Consider the following 22496-nt stretch of genomic DNA (forward strand, 5'->3'; position numbering starts at 1 on the left):
TTAGCAAACACAACCTCAATTTCAACTTGCACTGATCTCCACTGACTTCAAAGATATTGGCCTAGTTTCCTAGTGGTAAACTGGCCCTTTCCACCGAGGTTAAACTGTAGTTTTAAACTGTAGTTGGTTGGTTCTTACATTCTGATCCAGCTTAAACCCTCGGTGGAAACTAGGCCACAGATAGCTTAATGGAGTCTAAAATCTAGCATAAGATACTTATCATTGTTGTTTTTTTTTATGATCAGATAACCTAGCTAATCCTTACCTATTTTAATTTAATCCATTTTTAAGTGTCGAAGACATGTGCTTTTCGAGTTAATTAAACGAGAACTCGGAAGATTAAAGTCATATTAATTTTGTTTCAAAGCTGGACAAAATTATCTAAAAGGCATCAGATTATCAATAGAATTAAAAACTAATCGTCATATAACTTCAAGGAGAGGTTGAAAGTGCACAGCTCTCATCAAACTGCTCCACAAAAAAAACAGGTGTAAGAGTACAATTTTTCTGTATATATTACATTTCTATATACAAAATTTCGGAATTGAATTATTACGTCTGTATAGTTTGTATAGACTAACTAAAAATATCAATAATAATGGACGAAATACTGAAAGATACGCGTTTCACGCATATCGTGAGAGATCCAAAGTTTCGTCGTATTCCCAAAGCTGAGAGGAAAGTGAAGATTGATCGTCGATTTAAGGGTATGTTTGAGGATGAAAAATTTACCGTGAAGTACACCATTGATAAGCGCGGTAGACCTGTTAATCAAACCACCACTGAAGATCTTAGAAAATATTATGATCTGTCGAGCAGCGAAGATGAAGATACATCTGTGTCATCTGCAAGCAAGAAAGACAATGAAAAAAAAGTGAAGGATAAGAGAAAAAATAAAAAAAAGACTGTGAAAGAAATCGAATTAAAAACTGAGAAAGATTTCTCAGACAAAAGGAACAAAAATGAGAACAACAAAGGTGATTGTTTGTCAAGCCAGAAAAATTTTTCTGAACTGAAAACAAAAGAAGAATCTCCTGATGAAGATGAATCTTCAGATAGTGAAACTGAATCTGTCCAAAAAGAATTTTCTCAAGCAGGACTAGATGAACATAATAAACAGCTTTATAAAACAAGGAAAAATGAAAATAGTAGACTTACAAATGAAATTAAAGAAAAACTGAAGGATCTTACTATAAATTATGCTAGAGGTGAAGGTGTCCTGTTAAGTGACAGTTCTTCAGAAGAAGAATCATCCGAAGCTAGTGGTAAAATATTATTTATATCTTATATATAATATTTATTTATTATATCTTATATATAATATGTTCTGATTGTATTGAAATATTTACAGAAACAAATCTTTTTTAGATGCCGAAGAAAAGATTGAGCATAATTGGGGTGAACTGGATAAAGATGCCGAAACAACAGATGAGATCACAAGTCGATTAGCTATTTGTAATATGGATTGGGATAGAATACGTGCTGTGGATTTAATGATTTTGTTAAACTCATTCTTACCCAGTAGTGGACTCATCCATTCAGTTACAGTAATGACTAAAATAATAATTAATATTATTATACATATATATATATATAAATGTTTTTCTGTTTCTATATATTTTATATATTTAATTAGAGATATATATATTTAATATTGCAAGAAATTATAATATATAGCCATTATAATTAATAATTATACTAATATAATCATATTGGATATATTTATTTATTTCAGATTTATCCATCAGAATTTGGTCTGCAGCGAATGAAAGAAGAAGAAATTAATGGACCATCAGAGCTGAAAAATGAAGTTATTAGAAGTGAAGATGAAATTGAAGATGATGTATGAAATAATGATTTTCTGTGTGTATATTTTTACAGTGTTTTCTTACTAACAATTATTGATTTCTTTTTTTCTTAGAATGAAGAAGGTTCGAAATATCACATGGAGAAGTTGAGACAATACCAATTGAATCGATTGAAATACTATTATGCTGTTGCTGAATTTGATTCTGCAGAAACAGCAAACAAAGTATACACGGAATGCGACGGTATCGAATATGAATCGACTGCAACTAGATTAGACCTTAGATTTATACCAGATGATATGATATTTGATCAGGTATCTCTTAAAATCATATATTTATACATGTTACATCAAAAGTTTATTAAAGTATGAAGAATCATATAAGTTTCATGTATGAAATATTTGTTAAAGAAACCTGAAGAAGTGTGTACTGAGATACCTGAACCTGTCAAGTATCAACCACGACAGTTTACGACAACAGCATTGCAACAAGTTAAAGTCAAGTTAACATGGGATGAAACAAATCCAGATAGGCAAGAGTTTACGCAGAAACTAAATTCAGGAAAACTAGAGGATATTGATGAAAACGATCTACAGACATATTTGGCAAGTGGTAGCGAGGATGACTCAGGTACAATGCTATTTTATTTTGTATATGTTGTTATTTTATGTCAAATTAAAATCTACACATACACTCTTATTATATTATTTTTCAGATACAGAAGAAAAGAAAGACGTAACTGAGGAAACAAATGATAATTCAGAGAAAGAATCAGAAACAAATAATGATCTAATTGGAAAGTACAAATCTTTACTTAAGACTATTGAAGAAGAAGAAGAGGCAAAGAAAAATAAAGATGTAGAATTAGAATTCTCATGGGGCTTAGGCACCAAAGAAAAGGCTGAAAAGTTAGTGAAAGAAAGAATGAAAAATAAAGAAGAACTTACACCTTTTGAACAATATCTAGAGAAACGCAAGGCAAAAAGAAAAGCTAAGAAAGAAGAAAGGAAAAAGTCTGAAGACGAAAGTCAGAAAAGCGATTCGGAAGATTCTGTGCCATCTGATGTAGATATGAATGATAAATATTTTACGGACGAATTAAAAAATAGTAAATTATCCCATAAAAAAGAAACGAAAAATAATGAAGCTGATGTTGGTTCATTGAATGAGCAGGAAAATAGTCGACATGAAGCTGAATTGGAGTTGCTTCTGATGGATCAAGACGAAGACGGTAAAAAGCATTTCAATATGAAACAGATTGAAGAAAATGCAACTATGTCGAAATCCAAACGAAAACGTCTTAATAAAAAGAAAAATGTACAAGAAGAAGCGAAAGAAGATGATTTCGAAGTTAATGTTAAAGATCCAAGATTTACCGCTTTGTTTACGTCACATCATTTCAATATCGATCCTGCGGATCCGCATTATAGAAAGACAAAGGGTACGGAAGCATTAATTAATGAGAAATTGAAGAGAAGAGCTGGAAATGAAGCACACACAGAAAACGTAAAGTAAAAAAACATTTTATAATTAACAGTGATTTATACGTTTTTTCCTATAATGCATATCGAAATTTTTTTAGGACAAACAATTTAAAAAGCCAAAAACAGATGGAAAATTGCCAACGGAATTACAAGCTCTAGTTAAATCTGTTAAGAAAAAAACACAAAATATTACACAACCAATAAAAAGATAAGGTAATTATATTATCTTTGTATTAATAACAATAGTTAATAAGAAAGTTACACTTTATATATTAATAAAGGAATTATATTTTTAATTTAAGAGATAATTCTTTTTATTTTACAATTTATGTTACGAGATATAGCATTTCATTTTTGCGTTATTTATTTAAAAATGATAAATTTTTATGGTAATACTATTATTATAATTGCTACTAACAAATAATAAATTAATTAAAATTGTGTATAAAAATGATATATTTTTATAAATATAATGTATATACACAGTTCCGAATTTAAATGATCAATCTTCAGGAGTGTGTAGGAAATCGATAAACTAGAAAAAAAAATCCTTTAAAGATATCTTCGTTTTTGTTTCGTTTTGGAGAAAATCGTAAAAAGAAATAAAACGTAATTTATTGTTGTATTTATTCATTACTTACATTTATTATTTTATTTACATTTATTTATTCATGTTGTCACTTTCTTAATATAAATATTGTTCAAAATGTTAGCCTCTTGCAATATTGCATTTAGTACGGATAGCTTGTGCTGCAGTCAAATACTGATTTGATATTTATGCACTGTTACAATTCGGTCTCTCAATTGCTCTCTTGAGTTGACTGACAATGAATAAACTTTCTGCTTCAGAGTCTCCCACACAAAGAAGTTCACAATTTTTTACTTGCAAATTTTCTCTTAACAGCTATTAATGAAAATGATCCTATTTCTTGCAGCTTATTAAAGGGACATTGGAACGAACAATTATCGACATTATAGTTGTATAAAAAATCTCCAAATTGAATTGATTAAACGGAATAAAAATTATAGGATTAAAGTAAACGCAAACTTAGGAGATGTATTTTACTTTATGCAGTGTACTTTACATTAAAATCGAAAAAAGTTAAGTAAGTTTTTAACTTTTTTTTTATTTTAGTATAAAGTCCATAAAATTTTATCCTTAAGATAAAAAATGAAAAATTTTTCCATTAATTTCCATAGTTAAAATTTTCACTTTTCACTTATCATCCTAGGAAAAAAGTTTCATAATTGATACCCAGAAATGTGAACAAACAAAAACATTATCACCGGAAAGAAATCTGAAGGTACCATTTCAGCTAATGAAAGCTGACGTTTTACTTCTATTCCATTAATTTTCGTATCCAGCAAAATTATGCTCAAAATTCAATATTGTTCAACTATACAGGGTGAATCAGAGTGAATCAGGGTGAATAATTCAATTAGGTATGAAGTTGATAATTTTCTCATAGGATAAAAAGCTGACTCAACGACTCTGATTCACCCTGTATATGGGTGCATTCAGAATGTCAACCGCTCAGAACTCTTTCATCTGATTGGCATATTCCGTTAGATACTAAAATATAGACCAATCAAAATCTCAGTGAGCGGTTGACGTTCTGAATATACCTTATAAATAACGAAGTATCGCTGAATAAATTACATAAAATCATAATCGTATAATTTTTAATTGTGAATAAGTATATATATTTTAAATGTATATATTAAATATGGCTGATAAATTTTTGGCGACATCAGAAAATACAATCGAAATATGTATATTTAAATAATGACATTAATAAAGATAAAGATATAAAAAATATTGTTATTATGTCATATTATTGATATTTATTATATTAGAGTTGGATAAGTTAACTTTTTTTTTTAACTAAGTTAAATTAACAGCCTTGAAAATTTAACTTAGTTAAATAAGTAAAAGTTAATCCATAGTGACATTAATTGAATTAAAAGTTAAGTTAATGAAAAAAAGTAATTGAAGAGTTAAAAATTAAATTTGTTTTATTTCATGATTTTAAGTTTTTTTTAACAAAATTAAAAACTAAGTTAAAAAGTTAACTTTTTAAACTAACAAAGAGAGGTTTCATATGTATTTATTTCACGGATTTTGATCAGTTTTTGCGTAATTCTGGGACATCAAAAAATAATTCTTGTAAAGCAGTAAATTGCACTTCTGCATATTTTTCAAGAAAATCATGATTTTTAAGTCTCAACAACGGATCGTTTTCAATCCTCTTTACTTTTTAAACATAAATGAAATATTTAAAATTATTAAAAATTAGAAAAATACATCTCCGACGGACATGAATGTATAAGCATATAATCCGAGTTTTAAGATCCGTATAATTTCAACTACCCAACTTTGATGTTAACTTAAAAAATCAAATTAAAAGTTAATAATTACCAATAAAATATAACTATAATATAAAGTTAAAAAGTCTAAAATGTAACTAAATGAAGTTAAAATTAATTAACTTTTTAACTTAACTTTTTATTTTTTAACTTAGCATTATCCAACCTTGATTATATTATGTATATTGTATTATTTTGTTGGAAACTCTTAAAATTGTATACATGTATAATATGTACGAGTTAATTTGCTCCTAAAATGAAGTATATTATCGTACTATAAAGGGATATAATCGTCTTTATATTGATGAAAATTAATATTTTTATCCAGAATGTGGTGAGCATTATTAATATTTCTTTATTTTGTAAATAATCTAACGCGCTAATGTTATAACGTACAAAAAACGGAAAAATAATTTGCAAGAATTTGATAGATGATGCAGAGATTGTGAATGAAGATCACTCAGATCCCAAACCGAGAGGTCCGTCTTTTTCGTGTACCAAACCTCATAATGTAATGTTCACGTTTTTGTGATTTTCTTCCCATTAAATTATTACATAAGTTAGACGACAATCAATATCAATGATTATTCATACATATTTGCAAATTAATTACGTATACGTAATTTTTGGACAATCTCATTACATTATTATATGCACGCATGTGCACAGAGCATAACATACTAGGGAATTTTTTTAGACCACCGTTGTGTTTCACCTTAAGTTGGCGTCAGTATTTTAGTAAATGTTTTACGATTTGGCAAAATATATTTTCAAAACCGTAAAGTGTGGATGCTTGCGTATTGATCCCGTCTGTCTGAAAGTTAGATAGGCGAACAAGCAATAGGATATCTCTTCCCATGTTATAATCTATTTGTGCAACACGTGTAATTCATCGGGACCGATTCGCGCACAAGTGCAGAGAGATATTGGTTATGTTCGCTGTTTGGGTGAAAACAAATTGAAGAGCGATGTAGCGGTAAGTAAGACGGGTCATTCGCGCTAATATTGCAAAATCCTTAATGTACAGTGCACTTGCAGTAACGAGGCATACCCTGTTTGTGCGCGTGGAGATTTGTTCACGATCAATTGGAACGAAAAAGTCCGCATAAATGTACGGCGGCGACAGCAGCAGCAGGTGCAACGACGTCCCCTGCACGGAACATCGAAACAATGTCCGACGGTTCTAAAATGGGCCTATTTGGCTCGAAGGACCGGAATCAGGAACAAAAAGAGAAATCTTCCAAGGACAACTCCCCATCCCGTTATGCACCATATGGCGTTGACAGTGACACCGAAACATATGATACCGAGGCCCTGAGCATGATGGATATCAACGATATCATCGGCGTGCAGTCTGGTGAGCAGATTGGTGATTCAACTCTAGAAAGTGAAATCGCTGCTCTTTCACAGATTATTACTGAATCAAAGGTAGAACCAACCTTACAGTTGGAGAGCTTAAAGCCAATAACACAAAGTAGTTCTACGATACAAAGTCCTACTTCTAGTACTGTTTGTATCACAAGCATTGATAATATTGATATTCCTAATGCCGAATCCAGTATTGTGTCTGAAAAATGTACAGATAGCATCCATGAACTGCAGCAAGGAATGTCTGATCTTGCCTGTGAAATTAAGACGCAAGCAGAATCATCAATTACCACAGAACAAAGTGTTTCAGAGAATACAGAAATGGACTTTATAATTAAAAGTGATGAAGCTTCTGACATAAATATTAATCAAGACATTATAGTATCTCCAGATAAAGTTGGTGATACATCCACAGTTTGTACAGCAGAATCTGTTTGTACATCGTCTTCCAATAACAAGTCACATACTGAGATTAATTCCTCAACTGTTACGTCAAATGATAATACTGTACTGGAAACTGCCACAGAGAAAAGTATTGTTGAGAAGACAGAGGATGAAATCGTTGACAAAACAATTGACAGTCAAAATGAAACCAAAAGTGGTATAAGGCCTATGGTAACAGTTGGTAACATTAGCAAGAGTTTACAACTGATAGGAGAAGCATATAACTCTGAGGATTCAGAGGAAACAGATGTGAGCGACTTGCCAAAAGAGACTGCATCACTTTCTGTTTCTAAAGAAACTTCACTGCCAGATGTTTCTTCAAAACAGCATGAGGAAGACAATTCTGAGGAAACTGATATATTGGAGCAAACTACTGAAACGTCTTCAAAGTTAAATAATACTGCAGATGCGACTATTTCAGAAGAATTAAATGCGAAAGTAGAAAACGTAGATAGTAAAATAGAAGATCCAAATATAAAAGAGTCTGAAGATTCTAATTGTAGTAAAACATCGCAACAAGTTTTAGAAATACAAGGAAATACTGATGATGCATCAAATAAAATAGCAGAATGTATCGATAATGATGTATCGAGTCACATAGAAAGTAAAAATAATACTGAAATAGAAATGGATATAACTGAAGGAACATTATTAGAACATCAATTTCCTCATGAAATTTCTAAGGAAACTGTAGATTTATTTATTAATACATCCACTGTATCCACAATGAAATTAACTGAAAGTACAGACAAAAATAAGGAAAATACTGAAATAGAATTAAGTATATCAACAGTTGCTGAAACCGAAAAGCAAGATAATTCTACAACTTTTAGTGAAAAAGAGACGCCAACAAATACAGAAAGAGTAAATGATAATTGTCCTATTATTGATGATGCAAAGGAATGTATTAAAGATGTACTTGACTGTGAAAAAGATGTTTCCGTATCTGTAACTGAATCTCAGGAATCTACTTTAACTGAAGTGTCTGATAAGGAATTAAATATGATAGAAGTGACAAGTAAAAATAATAATTCTCAGGAAGCAGATGTTATTAATAAAATTTGTCAGACAATACACGAAGACGTTTCGGTAAAAACTAAAATTAATGATGATTCTCAAGAAACAGTTTTTATACAAGAGATCGAAGGAACTGCTACAACTTCCAATACTCAAGATAATGTGGACGTAGTCAATGCTGAAGAAACATCTGTGCCAATGAATAAAAATGCACTTCAAACTGCATCAGATACAGCTAATAAAGAATTAATTTTAAATGAAGATATATCAACAAATCATCCAGGTATTGAAGAAAAAAATTTAATGGCCAATACACAACCTACAGATAGTCATTTATTAAGTGAAGAAAATTCAGATTTGTGCTCTAAAAATTTAACAATACAAAATGATTCAACTAATATTAATGATTCTGAAGAAACAAATGTTTGTACACAAGAGGATGTTCTTGGGCAAACAGATAAAACATTAACTCCAGTTGAACATGACGAATCTGTTGAACAATTTCCTTCTATGTCAGAAAAATCTAAAATTGATGATACTGTGTCTAAATTTGAGGAATTACATTCTGCTCCAATCTCGTGTGATAATTCAAGTAATATAACTGAAAATATAAACAAATTTGAGGTTAAAGAAACAGAGGATGTAGAAAAGAAGACATCTGAAGCAATATCTCTCTCCAAAGATGAAGATGAAACTTCAATGAAAAAAAAATCAGAGAAAACGCTTGATCAACCTGAATCATGTATTCAAAAAGAAGTCAATTCATCTGTGCAAATAGAAACTAAGTTAATTTCAGAAAACATTACATCTGTCAATATATTATTAGAGAGTGATACAAACTCGTTGACTGAAAATGTAATTATTTCAGAAGATGATGTAACAGATTACGTGTGCAGTAAAATACAGAAAGAAGATACTGTCATGAAAAATATTACTGAAATATCATTGAATGAGACAACAATAAAAGTATCAGAATTAAATGAAAAGGAAATTAAAGAAGTTGAAAAAGAAAAAAGTCATAAAATAAATTCAGATTTGGAATCGATAATTTCAGAAGTAGATATTCGGACAAATCAAAAGGATATCAATTTACAAGATGATGGAGATAAAAAACCGGACGAAAAACCTGTAAAAATATCTGTGGAATCGAAAGAATCGATCGATGATAATATAACATCGATAATGGAGAAGAATGTGAAATCAGTTGTAGAAGAATCCACTGATGCTAATTTAAAAGAGGTACAATCGAACGTAATTGATATCTCTTTATTACACGAAAATTCGAACGAAAACCTGAATGCCGAAAAATCGACGGAGAAACTGTCTCAAGATTCGGAAAGTATAGATACTCCAGCTACTGCTCAAACTATAGACACTTTAGAGGGACTTTTGGATATAACTCTTATGTCGGATAACGAAAACTCTTCATTAAAGGATATGAAAACTGAAGATAAAGTTCTAATGGAAGAAATAGTAAATAAAAATATTGATATGGATCTGTTATTAGATCAAGCAAATCAAAGCGAAGCAACCATGACGCAAAATTCAGACTACATAACAAACGTGATTGCTAGTTGTTTGACAAACAGAGATAATGAAATGAGTGAGGCTAATATCAACACACCAAGTAACGATAAAATTACCGAAAACGAGGATAGTAGCTTAAAAATGAACGAAGACAGTACGGTAAGTGAGACGGCGGATAACGAAAAGATAATAGAAGAATCTCTTGGAACGGATAGCAATTTGCAACAGAACGATTTGGACATGGATTTCGAGAGCAACCGATTAGAGTCGGTCGATTTGGAGGAAAGTGAAGCGAAACTGGAATTGTCGCAGGATATTCTGCTGGAGGGTGTGAATGAAAATCTTTCCCAACATGCCGACACCCCTATCGTCATCGAGAATTCGCAGTCAAGTTCGGAAATCTCTGAATTGGAATCTGCGGTAAAATTCTTACAAGAATCCGAAGAGCAGACGATAGATTCTCTGGTACTGTCACCGAAAATGGTGGAGAGTGTGGTCGAGGATATAACGAAGCAGGCAAACGCGGAGCTTTACGTGTCCGATGAAATTGATAATTACGCGAATGCTGAATCCGAATTGGAGCATCTGAAAGACACTGCGGATGCTATTTCAATTTCGGAAGCCGAGATTATATCAGAGGCTGCTAAGTTGGAAAACGAGCGAAAATTCGCAACGCAGATGCAAAATGTTCCCAGTATCATTGTGAAGGACACCGAAGAAGAGATAAATGAAACAGAAGCTTGCACATATTCGAAGACGTCGTCTGATATAGCTTCTGTCGCAAATGATTCCTTGAATACGCAAACAGTCACACGTATGAAACAATTATACGAAGGAAAGGAAACTGTAACTGTTCAATCGTTGCTCACAGAAGATATTCCGGAAAGTGAGCTGATTTCAGGAATGTCAATATTGGAGGAACGACTGATGGAACCACCGAAGATCGAAATACCCATTTTGGATTCGGCTAAAGTATTGGAATCTTCCATTAGTCCTAACGATAATCTTCTCATACCGAAAGACGCGAGAACTATCGCGTACTCGAGGATGTTGGAATCACCGAAATCGATTGATAAAATTGAATCGAAGGGCGCCGACACGCCGCGTAAGGACTCTGAGAAGCACTCAGATTTCGAGAACGTCGGTTCGCCAAGAATAATCCTGAAGATTGCGAAATCGGCGATCACGGACTGCAGTGAACCGCGATCGCCGAAGAGTCCAAAGATTCGATCAGCTACAAATTCGCCGAATCCGGACGATAGTCCGGGTCAGAAGTTAGGAAAAATTAAATTGAAGCTATCGAAGGGAGGTCATCCCTCTATAATATCTAACGAGAATCTGGACGAAGTCAATCAGTGGCACACCACCGACAACACATCGTCATTATCTCCTATCGGCATGAAGATTAAGCTGTCCAAATCCGGTGACGCTTCAATTGTGGGTACAGAGAAACACGAAAGTCTAGATGACTCAAAGGAGACAAAATATAAAATTGAAGAACCGAAGAGAACGGATTCTCCGATCGGTATGAAGATAAAGCTGTCCAAGTCTGGAGATGCTTCGATCATCTCCGATTCCAGGCAACAGGATACCAAAGAATCTCTTATAAAGCACAAAGAGAAATTAGAGATACCACAAGGAAGCCCAAAAAGAACAGAATCTCCGATCGGCATGAAGATCAAACTCTCCAAAACTGGTGACGCTTCTATTATTCAAACCGACAGGCAAGAATCTTTAGAGGAACATAAGGAAATTATACAAAAGCGGACCGATTCTCCAATTGGCATGAAAATTAAACTGTCAAAGACCGGTGACGCTTCTATCGTATCTCCGGATACTCCTGAAGACTTCACGAAGATAAAGGAAAAGCAGGACTATTCGGAACTACCGAAAAGAACCGAATCTCCAATCGGAATGAAGATAAAACTATCCAAGTGCAAAGGTGGTGCATCTATTATTTCTGTAGACAATACTGAAGATACAAGAGATAAATTGGAGATACCCGATCCACCTAAGCGCACTGAGTCACCACTCGGTATGAAGATAAAGTTATCCAAAACCGGAGACGCATCTATTATACATTCCGAGATCACAGAAGATGTTAAAGAAATAAAATACAAAGACAAATCTGAGATATCGCAAGACACTGTGAAAACATCTGAATCTTCTGGAATCAAGATCAAGGTGAAGACGGGCGAAGCAACATCGTCAGGATTGCCGGATGTTGCCGAAGAGCAAGAGATATTCCAAGCCTCCGAATCATCAACAGGCGGTATTCCGAGAATCAAAGTATCCAAATCTGGGGATACATCGATTGTTTCTAATAAAACGGAATCGACTGAAGATTCGAGATCACGGGAAAGTCAGGCAGAAGCATCAAAGAGAACAGAATCTCCACTTGGTATGAAAATCAAATTGTCTAAGAGCGGCGATGCTTCTATTGTGCAGAACGAGACTATAGCTGAAGAGCATCAAAGTAAGATTACTCGTGTGTCCGATACGGAATATTCAAAAGGTGGCGACTCATCCCTCGGGATGAAGATCAAGCTATTCAAGTCAGGCGATGCTTCAGTAGTGGAGACACCTTCCAGTTCTTCCGAGAAGAAAGATAAGCAACAGAGACGCAGGGACACCGCCGAATCGCCGCTGGAAATGAAGATCAAATTGTCCAAAACTGGTCACCCAACTATCGTGGCATGTGATAATCACGGAGAGTCCTCCACGCCCAAAGGTAAGGATCCAGCGGCTCTGGATCCAGCAATGAATTTTTCTCAAAGGTATATGGAGCATGCTGCAGCGCATAAGGAACCTACATTGAAAATTCTTAAAACTAGCAGTCATCATCCATCTATTCTGCAGAGCAATCGTTCTGAACTGACGATTGAGCCAGTGCAGGTGCAGAGCAGAAAGCAACCAGCAGAAAACGTCCAGCAGCAAATCGAAATATCGCCCAAGCGTAAAGATATAACGATCTCCCCAGTTGAGAGCAAAAAATCTAAGCTAGAGACGCAACTCTCACAGATCTTACCGGAGGTTACCATCCAACCGGTATTGTGTCGGGATCAAAAACAACAACAGCAGCAGCAACAGCAACAGCTGTTATTCGATCCGAAGACGAGTCTAATCAGTCGACAGCAAATGAATGTGATCAATCAGGAAATCAGTATCACACAAGTGCGGCCAGACAGTGCTTCTGACAAGTTTAAAGATACGTGCAAAAATTCACCAGGTGGATTGTCGGATTGCGAGATCATTGAGCATCGTCCAGAACTGATAATTGTCAACGAAAATTCGAACTCCAGCCAAGATGTTGTCATTATAGAGGAAGTGACCCCTAACAGAATAGCCGATATCAAGGTGCCAAAGAAAAGAGGAAGACCACGAAGAAATCCCGCAGCACAAGTTCAGCAGTCTCCACAAATGCTGATGTCCAGAGATCCTCTAGCTTTAGACGAAATGCAGCAAGTTCCTGCGCAACAATTCGAACACAGGGAAAATGAGAGACCTAAGAGAACCTGTAGGAACCAGAAGAGTTACGCTCCGCCCAAAAGAGGTAGAGGACGAGGTCAGTTTCTTTTATAATTAATATTTACGTATATAATACATATTTATCATATAATTAATATTAATACATAAGTAAATTGTAAGTATTTAATTTTAGAAATTGATAGAATTCACGTTGCGAGAAATAGAAAAATAACTGTATGCTGTAAAGTATTCGCGAAAGTATTCAAATATTTACATTTGAAACATTATAGTTAAAGATAGTTAAAAATTGTAAAAAAAACATATGAGATAAATTATCATTGACGTGATAAATTTAACATATTAATTATTTTAATTATTCTATGATACATCTAATTAATATATGTTAATTTATAATTGAATTATATTTATTACTTAATTTATTAAATTAAAACAAATAGATTCTTTAATAATCTATAAGAAGATTCTTATCGATATAAAGAACAATTTTGTAGAGATACAAAAAAATGTTTCAATGAACTCATACAGTTCAATAGAAAATCAAGATAAATCATAAATATAAGAAGAATTCTAGGCTTAATCGAAATAAATCGATAAATATTGAAAATGAGTCGACACAAGATGACAGTGTATATATTATTTATTTTATTAAACGAAATATTTTACAATATCATTTTTATCCAAAATATCGGAAAGAACAAAAAGATGTTTTAATAAGATTTCTGACATTAATATGCCATATAAACACATTAATAAATCATAGAAATTCATTAGAATAATTAAGGATAAGCTTCCCGTTATGTCACATACTAATGCAGTTTACAAAATTGAATGCAAAGATCGTGACGCGTCTTATGTGGGACAAACAAGTAGAATTTAAAAAAAAAAGATTAACGAGCATAGAAATCACATTGGAATACGACACAACGATCTATGATCGGATAGATTGGAAAATTCACATGGTCTCGACTGGGACAATATCAACATTTTTTATGAGGTCATATTTTACAGAAAAGACTAATTTTAGAAATGATACATACATATAACAGACGAATAGTCCAAAGTTTATAAAATGACAACTTTTAGAGTCTACATATTTTTATTTATTATGACTTGTTGCTTTTTTCTCTTCTTGATCGTATGTTTCTGTATTACTGTCTCAATACATTCATAACTCTTTGTCTGACAGTGGTTAAAATGTATTCCACACAACATTTACGTAAATGTTGATGATTATCTTCAAAACTTATTTTATATAATAACATATTGTTTTATTATTTAGTAAATTTGCCAATTTGGTGTCATTCTATTTATTGGGCTAAATATATTTGAGGAGTTATGCGCAATATCATTGATTTAATATTCTTACGTTTACCAATTAATTTGACTATAGAATCAATTTTGAACAGATTTGCAAGATTATTTAGTTATCTGCGTTTATATTTCATTTTATTATGTATGAAGATAATTGACATTATTTATTGTATTGTACTGAGGAGGACTCGAATCAAAGATCGAAATATATATTTGTTTAAAAGAATAAAATATATATTAGATGTAGTAAAAAGAAATCCATTATTTTTCCAATAGATGGCTTTAGTAATCTGTATCACGCGTAGACGAGATAGAATACAAAAAGATACAGAGTATAATGAGATTATACAGTCAACAAATAATTTTATAGAAAAAATGAATAGAAGAAAAAAGACAATTTCCACTTCAATACCTATTTATATTATATTTTAATATATCATTTCTCTTTTTAACAGGAAACATTAATTTTTTCTTTGTTGTATCTAGGTCGCGGTAAACGGAAACTAGATAACATGGAACCTCAAGTTGGAAAGAAGGCTCGTGTAGATCAAGATTTAGATGCTATAGAGGCTTCTACAATGGCTGTCATTACTATTGATGAAACACCAGTACAACAAGAGTCACTTCGAAAATCGTCAGAACAACTGTACAAGGCGCTGAAACAACCGCCCGTAGATCGTAAAAGTATAAGTTCCACACTAAGTCGCAAAGAAGCAGGGAAAAAAGATTGTAAAGCCTCGAATTCTGAGATCATGACATTAGACCCTGCCAGATTGTCGGATGTTCAAGAAGATTCGAAGAAGGCGTCTACGAGTCAGAGTCCATTGGTCTCGAAAGTTGACGAACAGCCTAAAAAACCGACCTTAGAAATCGTCTCTGAGAAAACGCAGAAGTCAGCAGCAAAACAACATGCTGAAAATAAAGGTAAGATGTCAGACGGGATTAAAGAGATACCTGTACCTCCCGGACATTCGAATTGGCTGACGCCAACGTCAAAGAAGCAAGCAGATTCAACAGCCATTAGAGGCGAAACAGTGTCGACGGTGCAAGTGATCGATGAAGAAACAAGAATGAGCGCCGAATCCGGTTCAAGGTCCCAAACACCGGCTAGAAATATACCAGCACCAAGTATGTATTTACATTAATATTAATACATATATCATCTATTGTTATTGTAATATAATAAATAAATATTATGTAATGTTAAAGATAATAAACAATCATAATTAATATAGTGATTTAATGTTATTATTTCATTGTTTTAAATTTCATATTTTGCATTATATATAGAATATATATTGTATACAGAGATATATGTATAGAGAGTGTATTAGTATATTTTAATAATATGACTTAATATTTTTTATTTTGTATATATAGATACTACATTGATATGATTGTATTTCTATTCGTCTATTTCTTTATTTCTTTATACTTTTGTTTGTATAAAATCTTTATATTAAAAAAAAATACCTAGTCTCTTGTGTTTAATTAAAATCTGATTAAAAATGTAACTTTATAAAGAATTACAGTTATATTTTCATTAATAGTATTTATTTGTAATATGTAAATGGAATTACATTAAAATAATATAATTTTTATATTAATAATATAATTATACATAATTGCTTTTAAAAGAATGAATCTCTAGAAAAAATATTTTTATTTTAGTTGAAGAGTTGAGTTGGTTGAATGTATTGGTACACATCCAAAACTTCAAGCTGGCTAAAAATAGATCTTTTCTTGTGGCATAAGATGTCTCTCAAGTAACTAAATACGAAATTGTAATAATGTGCTCAAATATGAGACAGTGTACATTATTTCTTTTATTTGCAATATGTGTTGTAATCATGTTGTGTTTAGCAGCGTTAAAAACGCTCATATTAATTCGTATATCATCTATATAAATATTAAAAAAATATATATATGCATTATATTCGTGTGTTTATACATATATTTATAAAAAGTATTTTTTGGGATGTCACAAATGTGTCAAATTAAGAAAAAAATATTAAATAATAAAATATAAGGAATATACTAATTTACTAATGCATAATAAAGTATGAATCTTTTATTATATTTATATCTATCAATATAATATTAAATGTTAAAATATAAAAAATATGTAAGAAAGAGCTGTTAAAAATTATGTAAACATAAAATATTTTTTTTATTCATTCAGTTAATCCGCAGAAACTTAAAAAATTATAATGTATTGCTACATTTGTCTATATAGAGAAATTAATTTTTTTTACAGCTTCAGAAACAATAATAAATGAGGAATCGCAAGGTAGTGTTCTGAGCACTGCTACGACGGAATCCGAAAAAGTCAAAGTAAAAAACCGAAGAATGGAGATTAATTTTGATCCCGATGAAGGACCTTTCACTGTTGATAAAATAGCAGAATACGAATGGCCATTAGATCGAAAGGGTGAAACCTTTATGATACAAGAACAAATATCACAGTATCTTGGCGTAAAGTCTTTTAAGCGCAAATATCCTGATCTTAAGCGCAGAGTAGTTGATATGGAAGAGAGAAACTATTTGAGGGAGAATGGATTAGTCAGTGAAGCAATGTGCGATATGGGTAAGTTTATTTTTATTAGTTTTCATGTAAAAGGAGATTTTCATATAAATCTCTGATGCTGTACAAATTTATTATTTTATCATGTATAAATATTACAGTATAGAAAGAAAGTTTATCCATTTATAAGAAAGTTTAAAAAATAATGTAAAAATATTGTAAAAAATAATTTATATTTATATTTATACATTTGAATAAACTACCTGAATTTTTTTCTTAATAGATTATTTTACATGTATTTTTCTTCAAAAATAAAAATTTGAAATAAAAAAGTAATATAAATAAAATTTTAGGAACTATTAGTTTTACTTCTATGCCTCTCTTCTATTATGTACATTTATCTCAGTATATTATATTACAAAATACATTTATATTGCTATATCACATTACACAGGATTAACTGCAATATGTAGCTCCGAAGTACTAGATGTAATGTGCAGTGATTTCCCCGATCAGTACGAAGAATATCGCAAACATATGCGCGAAAAACAAGTTAAGGAACATTCCAAGAAGCAGAAGGAACTGACGGCGGCGGCAAATGCGGAGAGAAACAGGATAGATCTCGCAGAAATGGCAATGCAGTCCGCATTTACATGGAACGCTAATTTAAATAAAGCTCGCAAGGAACAGCGCAAATACTGCTTAGATCTGCAGACTTTCACAATTCATCAACCACAGAAGCAACATAAAGCCGATTCGGAGCACAAAGTTGGTCATTATCCTGTTGCTCTGATACCAGGACAGTATACCGATTATTATCGGGAATATACACCAGCAGAATTGAGGTATTATCCGCTAAATACGGTCTTATATGGACCCACACGACCTAATGAACGTAAAAGTGATAGTCAATCAGAAGGTTCGCAGAGTGATAGCGATAGCGAATCATCTTCCGATGACTCAAGGTTGGTAATAACATTATAAAATATATAATTTATTCTTAAGAATTAGATTTCTAATAAATTAATATTTATATATAATATAAAGTATAAAAATGATATGATAATGATTGTATTTGAACAGTTCATCCTCTAGTGAAGGTACACAAGATACGGAAGGATCTCAATCGACTATGGACGAAGTAGACATGGAAATCTCGAATTCAAAGGATGACACAAAGTTAAAGTGCAAGATGTGCCTGAAAGTTTTAAATAAACATAATAAGAACGAAATATTAATTCAATGTGGTACTTGCAATGGAAACGGTAAATATAATATTATAAATTTAATTGCATGTGATTTTTTTATGGAGCTAACCAAGCCCGTCATCATTTTCAGTTCATCCATCCTGTATAGATTTAACATTAGATATGGTACCACACATTCAATCATACGCATGGCAATGCACTGATTGTAAAACGTGTGTACAATGTCATGATCCTGCAGATGAAGACAAAATGCTCTTCTGTGATATGTGCGATCGTGGGTAAGTTACTTGAAAAAAAACTTAAGGCTCCTGAGTACTCAGCTAAGAACTCTGCGTTGACGGTGGCGATACAGAATCAGACGGCGGCCTGGTGAAACTGATGGCTACAAGCATGAGCCGATGTACATAACTCGTGCTTATATACGTGTTACAACGCCTTGTTCAACCATTTATCGCAACGATAAAGCTGAACTTATAGGCATTGTAAAGTGACATTTTGAATGAAATTTGTATTGCATGCCATTTCGTTATTATTTGCTTAATTGTGAAAATGTGAATTGTCTCGTACTTGAAAGTCCTAAAAATGAATGGAAACTACAGTTATCTTGGAATTTTATACGTAAAAGTGTATATTTCACTCAACAGCTGTTAGATCGTGTAATTCCTGCCCGAAAAGAGATTCACTTTACGTACCATTTACTGACTGTCAAGGCAGGAAAGGATAGTTTTCGTCGATTTTTACAAATGTTTTAATTGCGATCTCGTCATTTAGATTTATCCAAATTGTCTTTATTTACAAATAACATGCAACATAAATTAACGTATCATTCCTCGCTTTTAATATCACGATTCCAACATGGCTGCGACGATTACTCAGGAGTCTTAATATATGCTACATATCACATAAAACTTCTGCAATTACAACTCAGAAACTCGATGCTTTAATATCTGCCTTGTTAAAAAGAGAAAGAAAGTTGTTATACAAAATATGAATTATAATTTCTAGAAGTATATTAATTTGCTGCACATAGAGCTGCAAATTAACTATTATTTGAAATGTTTATTAATGTTGATTTGAAATATTAATTTTACTTAGTATAATTTGAACCGCATGTTTAGGTATCATATCTATTGTGTTGGTTTGCGACGAGTACCACAGGGAAGATGGCATTGTCAGGAATGCGCTGTATGCGCAAATTGCGGTTCGAGGGAGGCCGGCGGTGCCAATTCGGACCGAAATAGTGTTGCGCAATGGCAACACGAATATAAAAAAGGCGAGAAAAATACTCGAATATATGTCTCGACGCTCTGTGTACCATGTTCGAAGTAAGTATATAGTCAACTATTAATTTTTCGAAAAACGCTGGGCTTTAATTGCTTGATAATCTCCATTGCTCATATCATAACACTTTCGACATCTTCTCTTTTCGTTGTCAAATCTATATAGGGTGTTCAGTAAGAGATGTACTTTGCAAAGAATATTTTCTATCGAGAAATAAAATAATTTTTTGTTTTTAATTTGATTTCTATGATACAGTTTTAAAGTTTTAAGTATTTTGGAATAACTATACCTTTTTACGGTCTCTATATAGTTTTACTTAAAATTTTCTTAAAATTAAATACAGTTACATAAACTAAAGAGAATTAACTGAAATGAATTAAAAAATAAAGTTCTTCCTCTATTTTTTAATTATAATTTATCGAAATGCTATTTTAATAAATTGTGAGTTAAGAACTCTATTTTCAACATACATTTGTTGAAAGCCTAAAAAATAATGATATGAAGTGTATTAGTATGTAATGTATTGCCTTCCCCCTTTCTCCATGTACCAAGCACCATCATAATACATAATATACCCTTACCTGAATTCACTAACCACATGATCTTTATAACAAGGCTGTGGCGAAAGGGTCGCTATTGCCCGCACTGCAGTCGCTGTCATACCGCCCAAAGGCTCGACCTGGAAGCGAATCTAGTGCATTGCAGCGCATGTGACAAGTATCTGCACTTAGGTATTGACACCAAGTTTTCATATGATTCAGTTAGTTTAACATTTTGAGCGCCGAACACATGTATTTGCACATTAACTTGTGTTTCTGATTTCATGTGAACAAAAATCATGGCAAACCTTACATAGACTCATCAAAAACCGACTTCAATCGATGAAATTAATAAGCATATAATTAGCTACATGAATCTACATTTACTACATTCTTTTATTTTTATTAAATTTTTATTGTACTCCCAGAAATTTTATTTCATGTACTTGATTTGCAAAAACATTATGTGCCACGAAGTTTAACTTTCAGACGCTCAAAGTGTTAAGATCATTGCATGTTGCAATACAGGAGCATTTGCACGCGCCATCGAATTTTGTTTGATCATCGCTATTTTAAAAGCCATGTTTAAATTAATTGCTATTTAGTGCATACATATGTACATTTGCATTTCTATCTTGTTCTGTCAAATAAGAAATATAAATTGTATAGTGGATGTCATGGTGCAAAGGTGTTTAATTTAATCTGACATATTGTCTATCTTTATTCATTGAAAGATTATTTGTTTTTGTTATCATCTTTTTATTAACATTATTTATTTTTTGATGATATTTTTTGCTTTAGATCGAAAAATAAAGAATCTTAAAAAAGAATTATCTGCTCAAAACAAAAATATCTAAACACCTCTGTTCTTAGAGGCTAAAGCTACTGTCTCGTGATATTTTATATTGTATAGAATAATGTATGTATGTGTAGCAATATATAATTTTTTTTTTTCAGAATGCGTGGAGACCAAGGGAATAGTGGTTGACAAGAAAAATTATCAATGTGATTTCTGTACACCATCGACTAGCCAGCATGTAAAGCCTTTATTGTCGAAGGTGCTCAAAACGTGAATATAATTATTGTAACATTGTCAAGGAAAAGAAAATATCGTGTTGTATAATACCAATGCCAGTGGTGTATATTATACTATTATATTAAAGTAAATAAGTTTTTTATTGAGTGCGTTTGTAGACAAATACGCGCAAGATTTTCTTCTGGAGTACTTCATGACAAACGAGTTACATTGTACATAGTTGCGAAATGAGTCATTTAACTTTTAATTATGAATTTTTAACATATTGTTTATCGCGAGAACAGTGAATTGTTTAGTAAGAAAAAGACTGAATGTGTTTAGTTTTGAGCATGTCAAAATTACAAGATACGGAGTGACGATATGAGAAATCGCGCATTTTCCCTTGATTATAAATTCTTTATTCTTTGACGAACTTCGAAATCTATTATTGTACCATAAGCTTGGTTAAACGTGCATTTTATAACACTCTCTTTTACAGTATTAAAAAAATTCTTTTATAAAGTAAAAAGAATTTATTTAATATAAATCAAAAGATAAGACGTTACATTTCACACGTTTACATTTCACAAATTTGCGAAAATTATGTCGGCTTATCACTTACAAGAATATAAATGCAAAATAAGAACATATAATTATTGTTCTTATAAGCATTGTAAAATCGAAAGCGAGTGATTTTCTAAATGTTTCTGTATAGATAAAATTATTTATGTAAAAATCTAAATTTTATGTTTAATGTAATCGTGATAATAAAAAAAATTTTTCATCAATCAAGTGTAGAATATATATAATTTATTTTTTAAGTACATATATATATGTATATGAATATATGTATACGTATTAATAAATAATACATATTCTAGTTAATATAAATATATATTATTTATTATATATTAATGCATATATTAATAATGTGTACATGTATATTTCTTTTTAATAAATTATATATATTAATATAATTTTTTTCAAAATTTTAAACAAATATATTAAAAATTAAATCTTTTTTTTGTCAATATCATCTTTCCTTATTCAAGATATTACTATCATCAGAGAAGACTGCATTTTTTCTCTTCATTTTCGGAAAAAATACAATATT

General features: G+C 31.8%; 2 protein-coding genes across 8 annotated transcripts; both read left to right on the top strand.

Moving 5' to 3' along the window:
• Window positions 1–83: 83 nt before the first annotated feature.
• Window positions 84–6895, top strand: LOC105151486 (ESF1 homolog). 3 transcript variants are annotated; one of them, XM_011065212.2, is made up of 8 exons: window positions 88–1265; window positions 1369–1547; window positions 1736–1843; window positions 1922–2122; window positions 2219–2438; window positions 2524–3314; window positions 3391–3505; window positions 4228–6895. In XM_011065212.2, exons 1-7 carry the CDS (start codon window positions 599–601, stop codon window positions 3502–3504), a joined length of 2280 nt encoding a protein of 759 aa, XP_011063514.1. In that variant the 5' UTR covers window positions 88–598; the 3' UTR covers window position 3505; window positions 4228–6895. The 3 variants fall into 3 exon arrangements, with proteins under 3 accessions (XP_011063516.1, XP_087265442.1, XP_011063514.1); XM_011065214.2 differs by lacking the exon at window positions 4228–6895 and having other exon boundaries at window positions 84–1265; window positions 2524–3319; window positions 3391–3600; XM_087409316.1 differs by lacking the exon at window positions 4228–6895 and having other exon boundaries at window positions 87–1265; window positions 3391–3600.
• e(y)3 (PHD finger protein enhancer of yellow 3) lies at window positions 6826–22170 on the top strand. 5 transcript variants are annotated; one of them, XM_011065206.2, is made up of 9 exons: window positions 6826–13580; window positions 15302–15943; window positions 17073–17402; window positions 17794–18304; window positions 18423–18604; window positions 18678–18825; window positions 19666–19872; window positions 20444–20559; window positions 21325–22170. In XM_011065206.2, exons 1-9 carry the CDS (start codon window positions 6830–6832, stop codon window positions 21438–21440), a joined length of 9003 nt encoding a protein of 3000 aa, XP_011063508.1. In that variant the 5' UTR covers window positions 6826–6829; the 3' UTR covers window positions 21441–22170. The 5 variants fall into 5 exon arrangements, with proteins under 5 accessions (XP_011063508.1, XP_087265439.1, XP_011063511.1 ...); XM_087409313.1 differs by having other exon boundaries at window positions 6830–13580; window positions 18435–18604; XM_011065209.2 differs by lacking the exon at window positions 20444–20559 and having other exon boundaries at window positions 6830–13580.
• Window positions 22171–22496: the final 326 nt, after the last annotated feature.

This window comes from Acromyrmex echinatior, chromosome 9 (assembly GCF_024713525.1).
Source record: "Acromyrmex echinatior isolate Ae372 chromosome 9, ASM2471352v2, whole genome shotgun sequence".
Taxonomy (NCBI): domain Eukaryota; kingdom Metazoa; phylum Arthropoda; class Insecta; order Hymenoptera; family Formicidae; genus Acromyrmex; species Acromyrmex echinatior.

Excerpts from the sequence above, each read along its gene's own strand:
- LOC105151486 (XM_087409316.1), top strand. The coding sequence starts at position 599 with ATGGACGAAATACTGAAAGATACGCGTTTCACGCATATCGTGAGAGAT. Across the intron at positions 1,266-1,368 it reads AGAATCATCCGAAGCTAGTG|ATGCCGAAGAAAAGATTGAG; the intron begins GTAAAATATTAT and ends AATCTTTTTTAG. Across the intron at positions 1,844-1,921 it reads AAGATGAAATTGAAGATGAT|AATGAAGAAGGTTCGAAATA; the intron begins GTATGAAATAAT and ends TTTTTTTCTTAG.